General features: G+C 44.6%; 1 protein-coding gene across 4 annotated transcripts in view; it reads left to right on the top strand.

The window, feature by feature from the left end:
• Positions 1-25,073, top strand: part of SIL1 (SIL1 nucleotide exchange factor) — a 220,577-nt gene that overhangs the window by 42,330 nt on the left and 153,174 nt on the right. Inside the window, exons 2-4 of one of the 4 annotated variants that reach the window (XM_029942008.1) lie at positions 4,428-4,487; positions 10,213-10,324; positions 17,212-17,347. In XM_029942008.1, coding sequence (XP_029797868.1) covers positions 10,223-10,324; positions 17,212-17,347 — 238 coding nt within the window. In that variant the 5' untranslated portion in view covers positions 4,428-4,487; positions 10,213-10,222. Of the gene's footprint in view, positions 1-4,427; positions 4,488-10,212; positions 10,325-17,211; positions 17,348-25,073 lie in introns of those variants that run through there. The other 3 variants (XM_029942006.1, XM_029942005.1, XM_029942007.1) reach the window with 3 other exon arrangements.

Here is a 25,073-nt window from a genome sequence, read left to right as displayed (position 1 = left end):
TGGTAAAATCTCTTTGGTGGTACCTGTTTATAGAGTGTGAATGCTGAATCATTATAATCCAAAGTGCCAGAGTGGCTAGCACAGAATAAGGGTTGGTGTTTGTAGTGATTTGCGCATAGTCCATTCGGAGCTATGGACTTGGAGTCATTCCTTCCTATCATAGTTTCACTAAGAGGTCTGACCTCCTCTGGAAGCTTGGAGACAGCAGGAGAAGATGAACTCTGATTCTGCCCCCAGCTCCAGGTTGTGTGTGGGTGAATGTGTGAAAGTCCCTGGTATTCTTTGGAAGCAGACTATGACTATAGAGAAAGCCTATTGTGCTTACTGTCAGAAGATCCATTTATTATTTTTTTTAATTTAAAAAAAATGTTTTATTTTTGAGAGAGAGAGAGAGAGAGAGGGAGAGGGAGAGAGGGAGAGAGCAAATGAGCATGAGCAGGGGAGGGTCAGAGAGAGAGGGAGATACAGAATCTGAAGCCAGGCTCCAGGCTCTGAGCTAGCTGTCAGCACAGAGCCTGACGTGGGGCTCGAACCACAAATTGTGAGACATAATCTGAGCCAAAGTTGGATGCTCAACCAACTGAGCGACGTAGGCGCCCCCACTTATTATTTTAAAGGAGAGTAAAGGAGGAGGCTCTGGATGCCACCTGACCCTGTCTAGAGTGGACCACACAGTCTAGGTCTGTTGAACTTGTTCTGGCTATTCCTGCCCTCCCTGTCCCTCACCCCACCCCCCACCACCTTAGAGGTATTGGCGTTTGAAGACAGGCCTGAGTCACCAGGAAACTGGACTCTGAAGTGGCCATTCTTAGGCAGCTCTTCACTGGGCAGTGATGCAGAGCCAGCCAGCATTGCTGAGGTTTGAGTGGAAATGCCTTTGTAGCCACCTAGAGTGTAGTGTAGGTGTGTAGGCAGGCCTATGGCTCAGGGGAACTGGGTTCCAAGGAGAGACTTGATTGCCAGAGGACAAGACAATTCTGTAAGGGAATGAAGCCCTTACTGCTTTTGTTTATCCTGTTATTTGTTCAAACTTTTCTCTCAAAATAGTTGTTCATGAGAGCTGCAAGCTTCTTGAACTCTCACTTTGTTCAGGTGCTGTCATCTCACTTAATACCAAGAACCATCCTATAAAGTAAAGTAGTTACCATCACATCCATTTGTAGGTGAAGGAATTGAAACCTGGAGAGGTTAAGCAGCTTGCCCAGAGTCCCACAACTAGGTGAGGAGATCTTGCTTGAAATTTGGAGCCCACATTCTTTTCAGGAGTGGAGGTGGAGTAGAGTACACCTTCTAGTAACCTTGGCTGTTATCAGACATAGGCTGATCACTTTAAGGATATCAGGCAGGGTCAGAGAACAAGTATAAGGAGTAGGTCTTCTTGTCCATGAGGGCTGTGGGGGAAGTAAACTGATCGGGTCTGGGGTATTTCTCTAATTCACCTTGTCACTTACTTGTGTGCTTAGGCAAACCACATTCACCTTTTTGGCTCCATTTTCCTTTGCCATGTAGAGAATCACAGATTAGTCAGAAATGAGCTTGGATATCATCTTGGCCAATAGTATATATGAGGAGAGTGTTTGGGGGTTGGAGAGGAAAGATAATTTTACTTCGTGTATAGCTGAGAAGCCTGCATGATGAGAGGTTAGGAGGTGAAGACACACAGGATGCCAGTGACCTGGCTGCAATCTGAGTCAAGGGTGTTCTTCCTTTTGAATGTCTGTGCCTCATGTGTGGGCTGGGCTGTGCCAAGGACATTCATCAATCAAAATATTTGTGTGTGTAGTGTAAAAACTTAGGACATGGTAGAGGTGGGTCTCTCCACAAGAGGGCCCCAACAGGCTCATTTATAAATTTCTCTGCTGACACAGAATGTGTGCCTTTGTATTCATTCACACTGTTGAAGAATAAGTAAAATGAGTCCAGTTTCTGTGGCTGATTCATAGACCACTGGAAAGGCAGCATGGTCTATGGCAAGAGAATGGGTTCTGGGCCAAATTGGCTTTGAATCGTGACTACCACTCTGGCTGCATGAACTTGGGCAAATTACTTAACCTCTCTGAATTTCAGTCCCCTCCTGGGCAGATTGAGGAGCATATTAGAACCTTGTCAGAGGGTTGTTGTGAAGAGGAAATGAGTTTAGAACTTTGCTTGGAACGTAGCAAATGCTCTATAAATGTTGACTGTAATTGATATTAGACAGAATTTATTTCCCTTTGAGTGGTCCAGATACTGCATTAGAATCCTAGGGGATTTGGTGTCATTGGGGTATTTCTCTCCATCCTGTATTGCAAAGGGCAAGGACTAAAACTTATGAGCAGTCTGGGGCATGGCTAAGAGCTTGGAGAAGGTGGAGTTGTGTCTTGTGGGAGTTTGTTCTTAAAGAGTTTGCCTCCATGCTCCATCCTTCTGCTGTTGTGACTGTGCCTGTCTCTATCCTGAGGACATATGCCTTGGAGGAGTAGTTCTGCACCATCATAGAAAACCATTGTATGGCACTGGACGATCCATCTTTAGGACCTGACCACTGGAGCCAATTCTTTCTCTTTATTAAGAGACTTGAGTGATAATATTGAAAAAATTGGACTTAGAGAAGTGGTCCCAACCCTCCACACTTCACTAGACCCATTCAAGCTTTCAAAGTATTCTTCCTTTGTGCCTCTATTTCTTCTCACATGTACCTTCTTTTGAAGGGCCTCCTGGCAGCCTCAATGCCAAATCCAGTGGATTTTCTTACCCTCATTCTTTTTTATTTTTTAAATTTTTTTGCGGCAGGGGCTGAGAAGACAGAGAATCTTCATGCACAGTGCACAGCCTGATGTGGGGTTTGATCCCACAGCCCTGGGATCATGATCTGAACCAAAATCAAGAGATGGACACTTAACCTACTGAGCCACCCAAGTGCCCCTCTGATGCTTATTCTGACTGATCCTTTGACACCATTGCCTGGAACTTGATTTAATCATGATTCTCTTTGTTGACCTTTGTGATTCTCCACTATTGTCGTTGTTCCTTGTTTGACTGCTTTGCTTGCTTTTTTCTTTTCCTATACTCCAGCCATGACTTGAAGATGATTCTTGCTCATTCTTTCTCTCTGGGTTTCTCCTTAAGACGGAGTCTCTGTTCTTGTTGATTTGCTTATTACTTCTGTACTGATGGCATCAATGTTCTTACCCCGCCCTACCCTTGTTTGCCTCTTTGTCTTCAGTAGGTAAAAGCTCCATGCCTGAAGGCATTGAACTCTGGTTATTTATGTAGCTATCAAGTGCCTACATTATTGTTTAGATCTTTAGCAGTCTAAATGAAGGTTGGGTCTTAAACACTTTTCTAGCATTCAGATTTTTTGATGGCCTTGAGTAGGATAGGTCTAGAGAGGACCAAGCTGGGCTCCCATTTGCTTTGTCCCTTTTGCTTTGCTCTCTTTCTGCTTGTCTTTTGATTTCTTTTAGCTGGAGCCACTGTCTTTTGTCTCTGAGATTGCAGTTTTTTTGCTAATATGCTTAGCTACCTTCTTAAAGATTTGTCTTCTTCCCTTCTGAGGTAGGGATGGGATTTATCATGTCTCTCACCTTTTGCAGTGCACAGTATCAGGAATTCCCCCTTTCTATTTCTTCCCATGTTGTCTGCCTTCCAGGACTCTAGTCCCTGCTGGCCTCATGGAATTCTTGACTTTGTGTGCTCTCAGGTGGGGCCAGTACTGTCCTTATTTTGCTACTGGAAAAGTGTCTCAGGCTTTCTTTTGAAGGCTGCATGAGTGGATTTTGGCTTTGTAGCTGTCTGTTCAGGCAGAGGGTTAGGTTTCTTGTGAACCTTCTACCTCCAACAGCCTCTTCTAGTTACTTTCCTTCTTGAGTCCGTTGAGAGCAGTTTCTATTTGCTTGGCCCTAGGCATGACCTCAATATTTGGGACAGATACTGTCCCCATTCCACAAACGGTCAGTGGGTAAGGATGTTCCATGTCCAGCCTCTCAGCCAGTAATGGACTTAGTTATGGAGTTAGAAGCCAGATTTCTTTGGCTGTTTAGAGGCTCTTTGGATTTAATTGCTGTTTCCTCCTGACTTGCTGTGTAGTTTATGGCTTAGGGGGAAAGAGACTGTTTGCCTGACTTCCAAATTTATTTCTCTTTTCCTTTAACTTTTTCTTTAAAAATCATTTCTTGGGGCATCTGAGTGGCTCAGTTTGGTTAAGCGTTTGGCTTCGGCTCAGGTCATGATCTCACGGTTCATGGGTTCGAGCCCCGTGTCAGGCTTTGTGCTGACTGCTAGCTCAGAGCCTAGAGCCTGTTTCAGATTCTGTATATCCCTCTCTCTCTGAACCTCCCCTGCTCGCACTGTCTCTCTGTCTCTCAAAAATAAATAAAAAACATTAAAAAAATTTTTTTTAATCCATTTCTTTTCCTAAGCGTATGCACATTGTTTTCTCTTGTCAGGGCTGTCCTTCCAGTGTCCTCTTTGTGTTTCTTCAGCTTCATATTTGCTCAAATTAGGCGGTAAGTTTGTTTGTGTAGAGGTGAGTGACTATGTGTATGCATATATGAATTCGTGCAGTCCATAAATAGTAATGAATGTGTGTCTGTAGGAAGAGCTCATCCTCTAACTTTCAGTCTGTATACCAGAAGGTGGTTTTACAGGTGTTCCTGCAGCTGGCAGTTCTACATGATGGCTCTCTGGATGCTAGTATGCTGGGAAAAGCATTGAGTGCACTGGGTCTTCCTTGGGACTCAGCAGAAAACTGGCTTTCATCTCTTCATTATCAGCTGGGGGTGGGTACTCTTCCAATATCTGTTTCCTTCACCTCTTGGGTGAAGCTAGCCAAAAAAAAAGGCTTTGGTCCTAAGGTTTGAAGTATAGGGCCAGCTAAAGAATGTGTAGATCCTGTAGGCGGCAGAGCTCTGGAGAGTTGTAGCAGGGTACCTGGCCTGGCCCTGATTGCGTATAGGCAAATCATCAGTCCTGCTCTAATGATCAGTAGGTGCCAGGTGCTTTGTTAAGCACTTTCCATACTTTTATTTAATCCTCTCTAACACTTGTTGAGGTGGGAGCTCTTATTATGCCATTGTATAGATAAAGTATAGGCCTAGTACAGTTGTGTTCAAGATCACATAGCTAGGAATTGACAGAGCTAAGAGATGGCCTTTGGTCATTCTGAATCTAAATTCATGTACTATACTTTCTATCCATGTTTTTATCATTTTGCTTCAATTTTCTTCTTTTAATATAGTAGAAATTCTTGCCCTTTCATTTTTCTAGATTTGGAGAAACAAATACATGGACACAAACTGTAGGTTAAGAATGTGAGCATTTTATGAGATGGAATTCAAAGTGCTCCCAGGCAGTTTGCTGAGATGGCTCTGCCTGCCCAGGACACTTGTGTTCTCCCTATGCTCTGGCCCTGAGACTGGAGAGCAGCCACTGTCCATGGGGTCTGCCAACCATATAAGAAGCTTTCAGGCATCCAGCAGTCCCACTTCTTCCTCTGTTGACTTCTTGCCATCCTCATCACATTCTTTTGTTTTCCTGCCTTGAAAGAAGGTAGTTACAGAAGGATGTCTTTTTTTATCCTAGTTCTCTAGGGGGCCTAGTCCTCTCCCCCCATTCCTGTCTGAATTGAGTAGAGGACACTAGGCACCAAGAGAGGTAAGGTCTACAAAGTCCAAGGGCCTTCTCCCACTCATGCCCCAAGCATCTGCATGGGCTGCAGTAAGTTGACAATACAGATTGTTGGAGGATCTACTCTCTATTTAAGTAAAGATACAGCCTACAGATGGCCAATTTTGACAGGAAAACATGGACATTTCATTTGAAGTCCTTTTTATCTTTTTGTCCCAAAGCCCAAGGATACTTCTCTTTAGGGAAAGAGTAGCTGCTGGAACATTGAAATATGTTCCCCTTTCCCAGACTGAGTGATGGTGTTTGAAGTCAGAAGACCATAATGTGAAGACCTCGTTCTGTCTTCCAGTGAGAGCCAACGATAATGGGAAGGTTTGTTTTGCAGGGTATACAGGGGCAGGTGATCAGGCAAATCCACCGTTAGTGGGTGGTAAGTAGGGTTTGGGAAGGGCACTAACCTCAGGCCAAGTGTACCAACTGTGCCTCAAAGGGATGCCATGATTTTGGGTTTACTTATGTTATTGTCTCAGGTTTTTTTTTTTTTTGTTTTTAGATGCTGCTGCTGCTCCCTAGGTCCCTGCTTGTGATGTGGGATGTCAGCGGTCCTGGCAAAACATACCCGTGTGCCACCTCTCTTTTGCCTCTTTACACCCCTCCCCCACCCCATCTTCAGCCTAAAGTCCAAAGAAAACTGCGTGTTTTCTACTTCTACTTCCTGAGTAAGGACCAAGACCAGGTGACATGGCTGCGGGCCAGGCTGTTTAGCAGGGTAGAGGATACCATTACTTGTGCTTGTGTGTGCCTTTGTGTTGCAGAGTTTGCACTTGCTCTCAGGGTACTCCTGGAAAGCCTGGGAAACTGTGACATACTCTTCTCCCAGCCTCACTTTTCCTGTGTCTCTCCCCAGGCACCTCTTCTCTGCCACATGGTCTCTCTCTCGGTGTTTCATGGAGAAATATATGGAGGCAATAAATAGGTCAGGTGTGCAGTCCATGTGGAATTATTGGGGGAGATGAAAGATCCATTTGCGAATCGAGGTCTCATCCCTAGTCTCATCCCTGAAGGCATTAGTGTGTGTAGAGGAGATGGAGGCAGCTGGGAGCCTTGTGGGAGCTGCCATTTCTCTCCCCCACCCCCCCAATCCCTTCCCACTTTGGAGGTGGAGAAGCTGCTGTTTGTGTATCAGCTGCCCCGCACAGAAATCTCTTCTGGATTTCCCGCTCATTTGTCTTCTTTGCCCTTGACTAATTCATTCTCCTTTATCTCTTCCTCCTCATCTTTTCCCTAGTATCAATTCCCATGTTTATTACTGGCTGTGAGAAGGGAGTGTTTAACTGTATGTGTGTACATCCATGTACACTTGAACACTATTCATGCACGGTAAGGGAATCTGTGACTTTGGGGATAATCTTTGTTTTTCTCTAGACGGTATAGTTCTTAATAATGCACCCCATTTCCATTTTTTAGTCTCCTTTTCCCCAAAGGCTGCAGATTAGGAAAGGTAGGGGGCATTATAGGAATCTCCAGGGCTGTGTTTTCTTGGGACCCATCTCCCTGGGCCTTTCCAGCCTTTTCATTCCTGATGTGGAAGTCTCTGCTTGCTCTGTGTGCATACTCACCCTCACTCCTGCTCCCCTGCCATGCACACCAGGCATGGTCAGGCACCTGTCCAGAACCTAATGCTGTGCTGTGAACTCACCCCTAGTCTTTCAGTATGATTGGTGCCCCAGGGAAACAGGTTGCTGGGGAAAGCTCATGTGGCACTCAGCCGTTCCATTTTGTTGGTGAAAAAAGAGTGGAGAAGCTGGCAGAAAGCAAAGGCTTTTGCTGCTGGGTGAGTGTAGCAGCTATTTTTAGTGCCCAAGCCTTTGCTTTTCCATTTGGCTATGCTTTTTTAGCACAGTGCCGGTCCAGCAGGGCTGCTTTCCTTTATGGCTCCAGATGTCCTTAGGGAAAGTTTCTGTCTGCCTCTGAGAAGGTGTGGGCTGGGCAAGGGGGTAATAGCTTCTGAGAATGAGTTCAGCTAGGGCTTTGGGTCCCACTCCAATCATGTTACAGGACCAGTTTCTAGAGGTGGAACACGTAGTGTGGCAGGAATAGGAAAGAGAAATGTAAGCATAATCTTCAAAGGTGTTCCCCTGTATCTAATACAGTTAAGCTTCTTTTGAATAAATGGCCTAATGAGGTATATTAGGGCTGAGAGATCAACATGCAAACCTTTTATAAGGGCTTGGACTAATGCTGACATGTTCTGACTTTTTCTAAGGCTTCTTAAAATTTTTGGCTTGTTTTATTTTGTTTCTCTTTCTGCCTTTGTTTCCTAGGTCATTTGCAAATCTTTTTTTTAAAGTACATGTGTTTATTTTTTTAAGATTTCATTTAAATTATTAACTAAGTTTCATTAGTTAACATACACTGTAATGAGTTTCAGGTGTACTGTATAATGGTTCAACAATTTGGATTACGTTCTCTTGACTGCCACTCTAGTTTACTGACCAAAATTGTTGTACCAAGAAACTCTGTACCCACTTAAGTGGTAACTCCTTGGGTAACCTGTAATCTACTTTCTGTGTCTCTGAATTTGCATGTTCCAGAAAATTCATTTAAGTAGAATCATAAAATATCTGTTTTTTTGTGTCTTGCTTATTTCACTTGGCATAATGTTTTCAAGGCTCATTCATTTTGAAGCATGTATCAAAATTTGATTTTTCATGGCTAAATAATATTCCATTGTATGTATACGCAACACTAAAAATATTTGTTCATGTATTGATGGATACTGTTGTTTCCACCTTTTGGCTATTGCGAAAATGCTGCTATGAACATTTGCATGGATGTATCTGAAACAGTATTTTCAGACATTCTGGATCATAAAGGTAATACTCTGTTTTGCTTTTGAGCAACTGCTAAACTATGTCTCACAGCAGCTGTACCATTTTACATTACCACCAGCAATGTATAGGTGTTCCAGTTGTCTACATCCTTGAATAGTTGTTATTTTCTTTTTAAAGAAATTAAAGCCATTATTGTTGTTTATGTATTCTGGCTCTTAAGCCCTATCAGAGAGAGAGGTGATTTGTAAATATTTTCTTCCCTTTTGTTGGCTGTCTTTTCAATTTCTTCATAAGGTCCTTTGAGGCACAAAAGTTTTCAAATACTGATGAGAGTTTAAATAGTTAAAAAATTTTTTTTAATATATTAAAAAATTTTTTTTAACATTTGTTTTTGAGAGAGAGACACACAGAGCATGAGTGGGGAATGGTCAGAGAGAGAGGGAGACACGGAATCAGAAGCAGGCTCCAGGCTCTGAGCAAACAGTCAGCACAGAGCCTGATGCAGGGCTCAAACCCACGAACGTGAGATCTGACCTGAGCTGAAGCCGGAGACTTAACCGACTGAGCCACCCAGGTGCCCCTAATTAATTTTTTAAAATCACCCATAGTTTTGGTGTCCTTTTTAAGACACTACTACTAAATCCAAGGTTATAAAGATTGCCTCTATAATTTCTTGTAAAAGTTTTAGCTCTTAAATTTAGGTCTCAGATCCATTTTGAGTTAAGTTTTATACATGGCTAAAGGGAAGATTCCATCTCATTTTCTGCATGTGGCTAGTCACTTGTTCCAGAACAGTTGGTGGAAGAGATTTTTCCTCCTATTTTTGTGGTATTGGCACCCTGTTGAAAATCACTTTACCATACCTGATTATTTCTGGATCCTCAGTTCTATTCCATTGGTCTTTACATCTGGCTTTATGCCAGTACCACACTGTTTTAATTACTATAGCTTTGTAATAAGTTTTGAATTCAGGAAGTATGAGTCTTTCAACTTGGTTCTTTTTATTTTTCCCTACATCTTTTATGGCTACCCTGTGTCCCTTGAAGTTCCCTATGTATATAAGGAAGGATTTCTCCATTTCTGTAACAGTCTTGATATTTTGATAGGGATTGCATTGAATCTGCATATTGCTTTGGGTAATATTGTCATCTTAACAATATTAAGTCTTTAATCCATGAATATGGATTATTTTTGTTTAGGATAAAACATTATCCTAATGTTTTGATTTTAGTAGCTACTAGGGCCTGTATTTTGGATGATTTGGCTGAAAAGTGATGTGTAAGGCTTCCATGGCTAGGGAATAATGAGCTTTGCTGGTTGATGGGATACTGATGGCATCTGTCTTCAGGTATAACTGAGCATAGTTTAGAAGTGAATGGTTATGAAGGCTTATGAGGATTTGGGCCAATGTCTCTTGATAAATCAATTGGTTAATTTATTTCTCTCTTTATCATAGCCAATATGACCCTGTACAACCTGACAAGTTGATAGTGAGGAGGGAAGGGACCCTAGCTGTTGTATCTCACGTAAGAGTCTTAGTTGGCTCTCTGCTTCCAACCAAGGCATATCTGCTCATGAGTGGCTGGACTCCTTCTGGTAGATGGAGGCTTCCTTTAGATCTTCTGTGGTAGAAGGAAGACCTTTGATACATCTATGCAGGAAATGTCTGATAGCCATTGACCAAACCATTGACATCATGCAAATCACAATGCTGGGGGATCAGGCACCAGCTTCCTGTTGACCTTCTGTTTTCTTTGTTTACATTCCTCAGGTCTCTAACTATGCCTCCCCGGGGCCTGCCCCCTTGTAGGATGGCTCTTCTGGGAATGCTGCTTGGACTGTTGGCTTCCTGCTTCACCTTCTGCCTCAGTCATCAGAACCCGGTAAATATCTTAACACAGATAGAAGAATTCCTGTAAGGTCCAAGAAAGCCTCCATACCACCAAGCCTTCTGTGGAAGTAGCGTGAGCTTTTATTTTTCTTACAGGAAAGAAATTGGGTTGGCACTGAGTCAAGGAGTATGTGTACTCCCCTCCCCATCGCCCAAGTCCTTTGGCCTCATAGCATAGGGGCACCTGGGTGTTTAGCAGACTCCTGTGCCTAAGGTCATGATCCCAGCATCATTAGTTCGAGTGTTGGGCTCAGTGCTGACAGTGTGGAGCCTTTTTGGGATTCTCTCTGTTCCCCTTTCTCTCTGTCCCTTCTCCACTCGCATGCGCATGCACACTCTGTCTCTAAATGAATACATAAATAAAGCGCATGGCATAGTTTCTCTTTGAAGAAAATATGATGATATGGTAATACTGATAACGATGATGAGGTTATCATGTACCGAGCATTTTAGCAAGTGCTTAATATGTATTCTCATTTAATCCCTCCAAAAACTCTGAAAAGTAAACAACTACAGTTATTATCCTTATGTTGACAAGAAGACTGAGGCTCAGAGACATTAAGTAACTTGGCTAGAAACACTCAGCCAGTTTGTGGCAGAGTTGGGAGGATCAGGATTTTCCCCAAGAGCTGGTTGCCTGTGTGGTGAGCACTGAGTAAGACTCAGCTTTTTCCTCTACTTCCAGGCTTCCTTGTGCTTTCTCCACCTGTCCTGCCCCTCCATTCCCTTTTCCTTTGTCCTTTTTCTTCCTCTTCTTTTTACACCTCTCTTTATTAACCTAGACCTCAATGCTCAGGCTTTCTGTCACTGTCACAGTCAGGAGGAGTAGCATGACCAAGAAGGCCCTGAGGTTGGCCTGCCTGCAGCACATGAAGGCTCCTGGCCCTATTTCCCTGGCTGGCCCCAGCAGTAGACTGCCCTTGACCAGCTCCCGATGCCCCCTCTTTGCTCTCCCCCGAGAAGCCTTGACTGTCAGTTTTCTGACAGTTTTGCCCTCCCCTGGCCACCTTCCCCAACTCCAGGGGCTCCTACTAAATGTTGGGTAAGTGCTGCAGGCTTTGGAGCAGGAGGGCCTTAAAGTGCAAATGACACTTGTGATGAATTTAATAACAATCCAGCTCAGCTGAGGTTTACCTCTGGCTTGTGGCAAGCTTCCACCTTCTCTGTAAAGTCATTTCTTTTCTCTCAACCTTTCTGCCCACTTTGTGGAGCAGAAGAGAAAGTACAGTTAGGAGTCACGAATCCTTTTGATCTTTTAGTGTTCTATAAGATCTTGCTTGTGCTGGGTTTTTGGTTTTTTTTTTTTGACTTTTTTTTTACCTTTTTTCCAAGGATAACAAGGATGAGATTCCATTGGCCCCTGAGGGTGGGACTGGACACAGCACGAGTTAGGGGCTGTTTTTGTCATAGCCTAGGCCAGAAAAGCACCCAAGTCTCTGGAAGGATCAGAGCTGTGTACACCCGCACCCCCGCCCAACCTGCAGCTCCTGAGGATCTGGTGCTTCCCATCATGAGCTTTAGCAGATGCACAATTAACAAAACCGTGCTGATGAATTTGCTTAAGGACTGTGTGTTAGTAAGTCCCTTTTGGATAATAGTCCAACCAAATAGATGAGCTTTCAGAGCCATAATTATTCTGGCCCATTTATATTAGCTCTATTGAGTCTAGTCTCAGAAAAATGTTAATACTGACTTTCATCAACAGAAGCTACTTTTATCCTTATGTCTGTTCCTAAGCTGTATCCATTTGTCATAATCTTTCATCATGTGCTAAGCACAAGTAGGAGTTGAAGCATCTTTTCTCTCATACCGTAAAAATTGCTGCCCTGTTGGCATTTAAAATCCAAATTATGTAGCCAGCTACCTTCACAACAGAGAAAATGGGTGGTGGGGGATGTGGGGGTGTTTATGATCCTTTATTTAGAGCCTTGAGTCCAGGCAAGAGGTCCTGCAGATCTGGAATTGTCCTCTCCAAGGGCATTTCTGGAGGTTAATGGCTACCCAGGAAAGATTGTTTATGTGTATAAGGGTATGGTCTTCTGCTGTGAAACCTCCCTGGAATTCCACAACTTAGGAGCAGCGTAGATGCAGAAGGGATGTGGTTGTGTAGTATACTGGCCTTCAAAACGGTTGTGAGTGCTGAGGGAAGTAGTGGAATTCAGTGGAAGGAGCACAGACCCTTGGTAAGTACCCTTTGGCCACCTGCTTTGGCTATTTGGCCATTTCTGAGCTTTGTTTCCTCATCCATAAAATAGGATTAATATTTCCCTTTAAAGATTTTAATGTAGATTAAGTGTGATTATATATATATATGTGTGTATATATATATATTTTTTAATCTATCTATCTATCTATCTATCTATCTATCTATCTATCTATATATATACGAAGTGCCTAGCTTTGGGACTGGCAGAGTATGGTCAGTAAATATCAGTTGTTAATTTTAGTAAAGGGGTAGCTGCTTTTATGGTTTCATGTAGTCTTCTGTCAGGCAGGGTCCTGCCCCAAAATATTGCCCTGGTAGTCTGTCTCTTTCACAGTGTTTATCAACTTACCATGAGAGATTCATTCATTCTCCTGGATCTTGAAGGCTTTGGTCTTTAAGAATCTCCTACTCAGATACGAGTGCAAGGAAGTGAGACATGGTAAGCTGTTGGCAGCTAACACCTTAGCTGGAATTTCTTGCCAGTCAGTTGAGAGGAGATTGGTATTTGGAGTGACAGTGGCAGGGAAAGGAGTGCTGAGGTTTCAGCATGGAAAGGAGCCCTGAGAAGCCAGCTGAGAGGGCACTAGAACGTGGGATTTACTTGTTGACCTAGTGGTGCTTGGCTTCTCTCACCCCTTGGTCTTTATCTCCTGCTGAGGACCCTGCCCTGGCAGATGGAGGCTAGTCTTGCTTTTTCTGGGACTGTGGTTTGTTACTCAGTCCATGAAAGCCTTCCCTTTCCCCTGCAGGGGCAGTGAGGGTGGGGAGTGTTGAGGGGGTGTGCTGGTAGACATGCTAAGGTGATCTCAGTGAACCCTTCCACCCCCTGCCCCTTCATTCCCTCAGTATGCAAGGAATAGCTATTAGGACACATAACTAAGAACAGAAACACAGAAGTGAGTCAAAATTCATGCATGGGTTTTGGAGACAGGCAGGCCTGGGTTTATAGCCTTTTTTTAAAAAAATTTTTAATGTTTTATTAATTTTTGATACAGGAGAGACAGAGCATGAGAGGGGAAGGGTCAGAGAGAGAAGGAGACACAGAACTGGAAGCAGGCTCCAGGCTCTGAGCTAGCCGTCAGCACAGAGCCTGACGTGGGGCTCGAACCCACGAACGTGAGATCTGACCTGAGCCGAAGTCGGAGGCTTAACTGACTGAGCCACCCAGGCGCCCCAGGCCTGGGTTTAAATCTTAGTTTTGCTTTTCTCAGCAGTGTGATTTTTGCTCAGGCCCAATACCTGTCCTTATCTGTAAAATGGGAATAGAAGTATGTGCTCCACAGATGAAAATTGGATGAGTTGTGAGCCATGAAATGAACTTTAGCCCAAGCTACAAATGGTAGTTGCTGTTACTGTTACAGCCTCATCCCTGTGATGCTGCATTCCCTCAAAACGTTTTCTGGAATGCCCCTTTTGAACTGACTGACTCCCTCAGTGCTTGTCAGATGTGATTTGGGCAAACAGTACAAAGTTATTTAGAGTTAGATTTGATGAGTAGGGTGAGCTGATCACAGGACTACCAATTTTGTATTAGCCCTACTAAAAATGGATTGGTACTATAAAGTATAATGGCAGATTGTGTATATCTATGTATGTGTGTGTGTGTCACTTAAAATATGGTTCAAAGGTGACACCAAGCGGAAGCTCAAAAAACATTTTGAGCAGTGGTGGGATTACTGCTTAAGTATTTAGCCTCCCTAGAGCCTGAGGCATGTAGCTCAGTGGTTTATCAGTCTCCTTCTTGAATCTACTCTATTAACCTTGAAAGAAATGTGGAAAAAGAGAATGAACACATGCTCAGCCTAGAGTATGAAGGGTTTTCTGCCATGTTTTCATCATCTGCATTCCTGTTGCCTCTTGCTGCTTCTCTTGGTGACAAGGATTTGGTTAATTGCTTACAACTACACCTGCCAGCAGTTACCTGGCTAATAGACTAAAGCAAAAGTTGCAATTTAAAGCTTAGAGATGTTTAGTTTGGCCCTCTCTTACTGTTCTAAAATAAGAAAATTTTATGTAAAAATCATCTGTTTTTCTTTTTCTCTTTTTCATGGCAGTGGTTGACCAGCTGAGTAGCAGCTGCGTTCCTTAGTCAAGGCAGGAGGGCTCCAGTTTTCACAGCACCCCCATCTCCCTGTTGTTTTCCACCTAGCCCTACCTGGCCCCTAGAGGCATTTGACCCCTATACTTCTGAGGTAAATTCTATTAGTATTCTCTTATACCCATGGTCTAGTGTGTGGTGTTCATGGCAGAGGCTGGCCAGCACGGCCAGCCCTGGATTGGCCCTGGATTACATAGGTTTTGGGTACTTTGTGGACAAGGTTGTCTTTGTTCTGGAATGTGGGGCTAGTGCCTGGGTTCTAGTAGACATGGCTACTTTGAGCTTGCCTCAGTCCATAGCATCCAGAAGACATACCTGCCTGTGGGACAGGGTCATTCCTTCATTCCTTTGTTCTTGGATTACAGACTTAGTCCTTTGCTGGGCATTCAGGTACATTGGTGAAAGAGACTCTCATGGAGCCCGCTCTTAGGAAATCTGGCTCTTGGCCATTGTCTCCTGCCAGTCTCTTTCCTTTAGATTCACAAGCATATCTACTCTTCCCCTGGTTTTCTTTTGAGCTCAGATCTGTGCAAATTTCAAGTTGAGGGATAGGAGGTATTTGACGAGCCAGGCTGCACAGGGGAGACCACAACCAAAACCTGACCTGCATGAATGATGACATAGTGTTTAGTCACTGTTGGATGTCATAGTACAGACTCATCCAACCTGCAAACTATGATGGTCTTTAGTAGTAAGAGTAATGGCTACCATGTACCTGGGGCGAGTGGTTTACAAGGTGGTACCTCCTTTGATGTATGAACTAGATGTCGTTAGTATTTCTGCTTTACAAATGTGGAAATGGACTTAGGAAATTCATTAACTTTCCAGAAGTTGCAATAAACTGGAATTCTAACTTCAGGTTATCTGATGTGGAGCTTGAGTTCTTAACTATTATTGCCGTAGTCTTTGCTTCTCATTACTTGAGATATGATTTGAGGGCTTCCTCTTGTCCAAGATCTCTTCCTTACTGGTCCTTAACAAGATTTGAAATCCTGCCATCTGAACTTCATGCCTTTATCTCCTGTTAAAATGTAAAAATCCTTAGAAGGGCTTTACATTGTTATCACTAATACTTAAACACCTGGCCCTCTCCTCTGACAGCTAATTAAAGATCAGACCCCTGAGGGAGAAGGTAGGTAGGGATACCTATCTGGAGCTGGGGTGCTGCTTGGAAGAGATGCATTTCTACCTCTCATGCAAGGTCAGGATTGTTGGGAAGTCAACATGAGGTGTGCATCAAGTTCCTAGAACAGGGTCAAGTTCATAGGAATTCACTAAATGTGCTCAGTGTTAATAGGGGAAGACTTGGAAGGTGGGAAGTTTGAAATAATCTTACAGTGTGCTAGTGTGCATTCTTCCTTGCTACCCCAGAGCTCTGGAATCCTCTGGTTCCAGTTTCCAGAAGCCTACTGCTTTTATGCAAGAAAGGTTCAAAAATGGGACAGGAAGAATGGGAGGCCAGGAAGAAGCAAAATGAATAATACTTCGTATTTATTTTGCATCTCTGTCTCCTGAGCTCACGGTGCTCCACAGACACCATCTCATTAATCTTCCATGCTCTCTATGGAGTGGAAGGAAACAGGTTTTAGGAAGAGGTTTTCAGCTGTGGCTTCTTCCTCCCTCAGCCCAGCCAGACTCCCAGCTTCCCACTTGCAGCACTTTCACCATGGATTATAATGTCCCAAGAGGTCATTTATGCCCAGTAGGCACCCTGAGGAATTGCCAGGCCATTATTGTGTCCTGCTGGGCTGCATAGGAATCACTTGGGCCTTAGCTGGCAGCTTTTTTATGTCTGGGGCGGCCATTTGAAGATTTATTCTCCCATTCATATGTGTATTTTTTCTTTTATTACATATGTATGTATTTATATATTTTAATTAGCAATAATTGTGCCTTTGATAAACCTCATTGGCTATGATACTGCTACTGCACAAAGCTTATTTATATATTTTAATGTTTGTTTATTTTGAGAGAGACAGCACAGGTCTGCGTGGAGGAGAGGCAGAGAGAGAGAAAGCATGAGTAGGGGAGGGAGGATCAGAGAGAGAGAGGGAGAGAGCAAATCTCAGGCCGGCTCTACACTGTCAGCACAGAGCTCAACATGGGGCTTGATCTCATGAACCATGAGATCATGACCTGAGCCGAGATCATGACCTCAGCCGAAATCAAGAGTTGGACGCTCAACCAACTGAGTCACCCAGGCACCCCAATATATCTTTTTTATTTGTAAGAGCAATAGGTAAGAGTTTTAAACATCATACAGTGTAGTAGCATAGCAAATAAAAAGTCTGTTGTCTCCTTTGCCAACCCTTCTCCCCATTATGATCCATTAACCCCCTTGAGATAGTATTGAACTTTGTGGAGTTTTTCCTTATGTATGTACACAAGTGCTCTGTACCCATAACACATGCTGTGTTCATTTAACTGTATGACTTCACTCATATTGTATCTGAGGCTAACCTTGTGAGTGGTCCAAACAAAGCTGGAGAGGGGAGTGTACCACCCAGGCCATATTCTTTGTTTCCCTCATGCCTAGTTCTAGTGGGTTATGCCCTGTGTTTTCTTTTCTCTGAAGCAGTTTGCACTCACCAGCCCAGAAAAGAGCGGCATCAAAGAAGCAGAGAGAAAGGAAACCACAGCAGAAGAGGAGCTGGACTCTGAGGTCCTAGAGGTGTTTCACCCAACCCATGAGTGGCAGGCCCTTCAGCCAGGTACCAAGCCCAGCCCTCTCCGCCTGAAACACACTGAATTCTAAGTGCTTATGTCCTTTGTGCCCACAGGGCTGCTTTGAAGGAGCAGCTGCTCTGGCCCATGGGAGGGGAACAGTTTGGACCTTTGGGGTGATGGCTGTTGGTGCAGGACTCAGGGACTTTCATTTTCCAGCAGAACAGAGATGGCGGCATGCGAGTGCCCTGAAAGGAAGGCAGGTGGTGGGTGGCCAAGCTTTCTGAGCAAGTGATTGAAAACTTTCTTTCCTTGCACTCTTCTGAAACACAGGAGAGGCAGTGACATGTGCTTCACTCTGCAAATGCTATTTTAGGCTCTGCTGCTCTGCTCAGTGCTGCTGAAATATTGTTCATGGGAGAGTACTGAGCAGTGATGTGGGGCAGGAGTGTTGTGTTGCTAAAGGAACTTGTGCCAAGAAACAGGGGCTGGGCCTAGCCTGGTTTTTAAATGGAGCATCCTCAGAAGGAACAATTTTCTTGTCCTTTTAAGAACATGGACCCATTGCTTAGAAAGTAACCAGCATCTGTGGAGTATTTACCATATTCGTTTATTGAGTTAGGTGCTTCACGTGCATAATCCTGTTGAGTCTTCGCAACAGGAACTGTGATTATCTTGATTTTTCTTATGAAAACATTGGAAAACATTGGCTCATTGACGTAAGTCATTGAGCTCACTGATCCTATGCCAGTGACCAGAGAGCCTGGACCCACCTTCCTCCTCCTTATCCTTCTAGTCCCAGCCATATTCAGTGGTAACCCCCAGTGGTGACACTGGGGTCTGTTCTCAAGAGTACTCAAAAGTGTTTTTTGCACTTTTCGCTGTGGCAAGGTGGATGGCAAGCCCTGGCACTGCCATGGTGGAGTTTCATCAGTCCCTTGCCAGCATTCATCATCATGTCCTCACTGCCCCCATTGCTGCTGTGCCGGCAGGGGCAGTGTTTACTGTGCCAGCCAACTTTCTGGTAGCATGGTCACTCCTGCTGGGCTTGCATACGGGTAGTTGGTGCCACTGAAGAATGATGAAACCCCACGGAGGTGAAGTAGGAGCTAATGGCATGGGGGTTTTAGGAATAGAGGTACTGGGTTGAGCAGATCTAACCTCTGGCTGTCCTCCCCCACCTTTTTGGAGAACTGAGCATATTGGGCCTTGAGGACCAAAACAAGAGGACTCACCTGGATCAGGTGTGGAATATGTGGAATGTTTCTCCTGGTTTTATGAAGTTAAAAGTGCTCGAATCACTTTTAATCAGGCAAGTGCCTAGAGCAGATGGAATTCAGTGTCCCATGGCCCCCAGTCCTAACTTTTCTCTTCTGTTGGCACCCTCCAAGGCCTTCATCGACATTACAAAACAGTCCTGAAAGTTCTGACCTGGGGACCTTGCCCAGCTGTCTGGCAGTGCGGCTGCTGTATTAATGCCTAAACAGAAGAGCCCCTCTCTCTAATGCCTAAACAGAAGAGCCCCTCTCTCTAGCCTGGGGGAGGGAGCCAGAGCATTTGCAACAAGGGCAGGTGGAAGGCTCTGAGCGCCTCCTGGAGAATTAGAATAGAACACTTATTTTTACATTTAACTTGATACCCCATTGAACTCACCCTTGGCCTTCTAGTTTCTTGATAACCTCTCATAAAATCTGCACCAAATTCCCTTGAGCCTGCCCCAAAGGCTGGTGTGTTGTGGTTGAGAACAGGCACTCAGGCCCCACAGCTCAGGGGCCAAAGCAGGTCTGGTTCTAGTAATGCCTGCCCTATTCCAAGAGTATTTTGCATATCAAACCAAGATGGGTGAGGGAAAGTTAGGTGATAAGTTGATTCTGGCCGGAGTGTGTGATGTAAGGTGATTCAGAGTGTGGCGCTATGAAGTCAGACCAGTGGAGGTAGAGAAGAGGTGTTCTGTTTGTATATTGCAAAGGTTTCGTGTGTGTGTCTCTTGGCAGGATATTGACCTCTCCGTGCTCTGTGTGGATAGCTGGCCCTTGGGTTTAGTCAGAGTATAATACTTAATTTACCACATTCTGAATGCTGCTTGGGAATTTCCAACACAGCTACCTGAAGGAATGTTAAAAGGAATGTAGCCAGTTCTGGGAACTTGTTTGATGGGTAGATGAATGGGAAGGTAGTAGAATTTAGCAGTTAGAACGAACTTTAGACTCAGCCAGTCCTGGGTTCAAATCCTAGCTTTGCTACTTAGGGGATCTTGGGCAAGTCACAGAGTCTTTCTCCCCTTCAGTTTCTCCATTGGTGACATGGGGGAAATATCTTGCCCTCCCTGTTCGGAGGATTCTTGACATGAAGATATCACCTAGTATACTCAGTTCTGATTTTAGATGGTAAATTTGTGCCACCCCTTTAACTTGATTATGGAATTGGATGCCAGTAAAGGTGCTTAAGTGTGTAGGCTTCCTGTCCTCTCTGGTCTTCGATGAGGAAGAGAACTTAAGGTGAGAAGAGAGACTTCTTTGGTCTTGAAATGCTTTCCCTCTCTCCTTCTACAGAGATTTTTGATGAGGGAGTGGAAAGGGTTAACACAGCTTTTCCTGCGAGAAATTCAAGGACTGGAACAGGAAGATGATGGAGTATCTTTTGGGGACTTTAAAGAAAATGGCTAGTTTCTGTTGACATTCCCCCCAGTTCAGTAACTTCTGTCCCTTCAGGTCTCTGAAGGTCCTCCCTCTACGGAGGGCATACTGGGATATGTGGTCTGGGCTGATAGGAAGGTAGATTTCCAGGCTGCCTGTGGTGGCCTTGAACACTAGGAGACCTACCCATGACTTCATGGGCCTTCTCCCCAGGTCGGGTGGGTAGTGGACCCCCAGCCATGCAGCCCTGGAACAGCTGCAGGTCACCCTCCTGAAGTCTACCTCCCTCTGCTATTAACTGTCAGCATCCTCACTGTGAGCCTCTTGTTCCTGGAAGTGATTTTCCTGTGTCTCTCTGTCTTCTGGTTTATTTTGGGATCTGTCTCACCTTACGGAGGCACAGCAAGCATTGGAGTGTGGATTCAGCATCAGCTGTTCACAAGCAAGCAGAGGAAAGCTGTTTGCTGGCAGGTCCTATGGGTTCTGGGGAGGCAATTCAGAAATTTGTCCTGGGGCTGAGGACCCCTGAGTACCCTGTGTACTTCTAATCACAGAAATCTGGCCACAGCCAAATATGGTGAAGTCTGCTCCCTGGGCATTTCTGAGATCCTACTTTGTGCCAGGTACTATATTGATAGCCAGAGATACATCTAATAATCCATGTTTACTGAGTGTTGATTGTGCCAGGCATTCTTTGAGGGCAGGTGCTATAACTACCCTCATTTTTATAGACAAAACTGAGTCTCAGAAGTGACTTAGTCAAGGCATGCCTGGGTGGCTTAGTTGATTCGGCATCTCACTTTGGCTCAGGTCATGGGGCCTAATTGGGGCCAAATTCAAAACTAGCTTTGTCTGGCCCTAAGACTGAGCTCCTCCCCACTGTGCCATACTGTCTCCCTGAATAGCTAATGAGACATGGCCCCTGCCTCCTGGTAGTTTACAGGCTCGTAGAGAATATAGAGACAGGAAAGGGCACTAGACTGTTTGGGATGTCCCGGTGGAAGTGTCCTGTGTAGGCTGAGGGCACAAATGAGGGTAAGAGGCACCTAAGGCCTTCTGTGTATCCCTGAGATCTCAGTGAAACAGTGGTCAAATTTTATGATATTGAACCTCCAGCCCTGTGAATTTCTCTCTTTGAGCTTTGTGTTCTTGGTCAGGTTGGTTAAAATCTTTGAACCTTAGTTTCCTCGCCTGAAAATATCTGCCTGCCAGAGATGGTGTGAGACTAAAATAAGATCAACATGTGTAACATGTTATACACAGGACCTGGTTCATAGGCAATACTCAGTAACTAACTATAGTTGTCATTAAAAAAAAAAAAGACATTTGCTGGCTTTCTTTCCTTGGGGACCTAAAGGAGAAGTGGAGGTGACAAGGCAGGCTGAGCAAAGGGCTCCCTTGTCCTCCTCATGTCCTCCCCACAGTTGGCCTCATGTGGGCTCAGGGAAGCTCAAACTTGGGGCTCACTATTGACCTGAGCTGACTTCTAAGATGAGGCTGTTAGAACCTCAGAAATATTGGCATCAGCACAAAGAACGCACTTAATGGGAGCATGCAGGAAGCCTGTGCAGGAACACATTTATGTGAGGGGGTTAAAAAGAAAAAAGAAAAGAAAAAAATCCAAATCATCAACAACTGATGAGAGCAATCCAAGAATTATAGAGCACCAGCCATCTGGTCAGATCATTTCAGATCTGCACGAGCAATAGCAGGGAATTGAATTTTAAAAACCTCATTTATAGTAGACCAACTACTCTGTTTCAAGTATTTAAGAGAGGAGTCTGATTTCCTGCAGGCCCTGGACATCTGTCTGAAGGAGCACCTGACTCTGGTCTGGGTGACTGTGTAGGGTTGTCTCTGTGAGGCCTTTGGACCATTGCAGCTTGGAAAGTGCTATGTGATTCTTTAGTCCTCAGACACCAGCTGCATGTTGCAACATTTCAAGTCCATTCTGACAACATATACCTGAAATTAATGTCACATCTCATAAGATAAAGGTCTCCTTGCCATTGCATGTGCTTCTGATGCTAGTTGCAAGTTCTAGGTCACCTGTATTTGTGACTGATCAGCTATAAATTGGAAATTCCCACAACCTCCTCCTCGGGTGTGATAATTTGCTAGAACAACTCATAGCTCAGGAACTTGGGAAAACACTTAGGATTACTAGCTTGTTGTAAAAGATACAACTCAGGAACAGCCAAATGGAAGAGAGGCATAGGGCAAGGTATGGTTTTGGGGAATGGCACAGAGCCTCTGTGCTATCCTGGGCACACCCTTTCAGAACTTCTGTGTGTTCACTAGACTGGAAGCTCTTTATAGCTGGTTGTTCAGAGGCTTTTATGGGGGCTGAGTTTCATATACATGATTAAGTCATTGGCCATTGGTGATTGAAATCACTCTTCAGCACTCCCTCCACTCCCTGGACATTAGTAGATGGGGTTAAAAATTCCAAGTCTTTAATCATGGCTTGGTCTTTCTGGTAACCAGTCTCCATCCTAAAGTTATCCAAAACTGCCTTCTTTTCTCCCTGCAACCCCCAATCCCAAGAGTCATCTTCTTAGCATTAATTCAGGAATAACAAAACACAATCCTGTCATTCAGTAAATTCCAAGTGTTTTAGGAGCTCTGTGCCAGGAACCAGGGATAAGGACCAAATATATTTTTTATTATCCCACAACTTGAGTTGAGGTGGGTAGGACTCAAGGACAGTGCCTTCCGCCACCCCCTCCTTCCACCAGCTCTGGCTGGGAGGCAAGTGACCCTGTCTTCCTCTCCTAGTGTGGAGAGAGCTTCCTTATGGGTCATTTCATTCGCTAGGATGGACCACAAGCATATGACTTGCTTCTGTCCTATTCTCACATGCAGGCGTGTGTGCACACATACACACAGACACACACATAGGCTCACAGACGTACGCAAATGGACACACACTTCTTGGCCCATCAGCATTGCATGACTGGGAGTATTATTTAAGGGCACTTTATCCCTAAGGTCCTGTGTCTCATGAAAGTGGTGCAGTGGGACTTCTTAAGAAGAGAAGTCTATAGCAGTGGGCCTCCATTGATCTTTCCCTGGTTCAAGTGCACTACTGGAAAAGTGGAACAGGGGCTGGATACAGGAAACAGGGTAGTGGGGTAGTCTTTCTGCACTCTTGAACACAAGTTGGTATCTCCAGCAACTTTTCAGGTTGAGGTGTTCAACAAAGCTTCTCTTTGGTGCTCTTTCATTCTGCACAGTGCCTTCCCACCGCGCCCCCCCCCCCACATTAAAACTTTTCAAGGCTTCTGGGGATTCCCTGAGAAGTTTATTTGTTCTTCTACCTGTATTTCTGCCCCTACTCCCTCACTACAGTCACCTCTTGAGTCTTTGTTAAATATTCTCTGCTCTGAGCATCTCTTTTGCACCTTGGAAATAAGAATTTGTCAGGGAACTACTTGGGGCATAGCAGGATGCCAGGCCTCTTTAGGCCTGTAGGAACAATTTCTGAGGCTTCAAATTATCTTGTACTGTGAGAGATGGTGGGCTGGAATCCATGAAGTCACCAGAAGGTTGCATGAGTACAGTTTAGATCCCTTCATTTCAGAGAGCCCTCATTTCCCATTTGGGCAGTTCTCCTCGAATGGCTTACCACTGCCCCTCAGCAGCCAAATCTCACACCTCCTGGGGGAACAGGTGGAGGCCAGGGCAGAAAAGCCTGTGACCTTCATGGCAGTTACTGCCAAGAATGAGGCCCCCTTGAGGCTAGCTGACTAAGATCTGCAGGGACACCAGAGCTTCTCTGCCCAGGCATTGGCCTTTCATTACCTGGATGAGGTAGGCCAGGGTGCAGTTTGCAGTCTGTACTTGGGTGGTGATAGAGAACAGCTATTGGCCATCCACTTTCTAACAAGTGTTTGTATGCTTAATGCTCAACCTAGATCCTTATCTTATCCTTTCTCTGCTCCCTCCACTTACCTGGTTTCTCTGAGGTTTAATAAAGTCTGTTTGGCAGAATAGCACAGCCTCAGCACTCAAAGATTGGAATACCCAAACTGGCTGAAATGAAAAAGTTAGACCAGAGTAGGGATACTGGAAAACTAGCTGCCAAAGCCAGTCCCAGCCCTCATGCCCAGGGTTGGCTGTGGTTCTGACTTCCCTTCTTTCTCTCATATTGGCCTCACCTTGGTGGCTAAGACTATCTAGGCTGTCCCCAAGGTTAGGACTAACCAGGGCTGGAAATAGCTTTCATGGTTGCCCTGGAGCTGGAATGCGAGGCCCTTTTCCAGAACCTGTTCCCTTCCTGGTTTTGGCATAGCACTCGAGGTAGGGATTGATTGGTAACTTCAGAAGATGTGTGATACTTGATGAGGAGAAGAGGACAGGTAGGAAGAATCAGTGGAGGGGTAGGGGATGATAGGAACAGAGACCTCAAAGTGGGAGTACATCTCCCTGGCTGGAGAAGGAGGATATAGGGAATAATGGGATAGTTGTGGTGGGCAGTGTCCTCTCTGTCAGAGATAGGGGATGTTGGGAGGGAGGGTGGGAGGACAGATGAGGAGAAGAGCTAGCAAAGCAGTAGAACTAAAGATGTAACATAAGTGTAAACTATAAGTGTATATAGTAGCGTCCATTCAAGGGCTGTGCTATGAATGGGAGATGAGGAAAGGAGGAAAGATGATAGAAATTTCAAGGTTTAAGGTGTTACAGAATAAGTGGAACAAGAGAATTGAAATAGTAATTTCAGAGATAGTGAAACTTGTCTATTTCATATGATTTTTTAAAAAATAGTTTATTGTCAAATTGGTTTCCATACAACACCCAATACTCTTCCCCACAAGTGCCCTCCTCCATCACCACCACCTCTTCCCCTCTCCCTTCCCCTCCAACCCTCAGTTCGTTTTCAGTATTCAGTAGTCTCTCAAGTTTTGCGTCCCTCTCTCTCCCCAACTCTCTTTCCCTCTTCACCTCCCCCTGGTCCTCCATTAGGTTTCTCCTGCTCTCCTGTTAGACCTATGAGTGCAAACATATGGTATCTGTCCTTCTCTGCCTGACTTATTTCGCTTAGCATGACACCCTTGAGGTCCATCCACCTTGCTACAAATGACCACATTTCATTCTTTCTCATTGCCATGTAGTACTCCATTGTATGTATATATAC

Source organism: Suricata suricatta, chromosome 6 (assembly GCF_006229205.1).
Source record: "Suricata suricatta isolate VVHF042 chromosome 6, meerkat_22Aug2017_6uvM2_HiC, whole genome shotgun sequence".
Taxonomy (NCBI): Eukaryota; Metazoa; Chordata; class Mammalia; order Carnivora; family Herpestidae; genus Suricata; species Suricata suricatta.
Note: the sequence above shows the minus strand (reverse complement) of the source record. Positions and strands in the feature narration are given on the sequence as shown.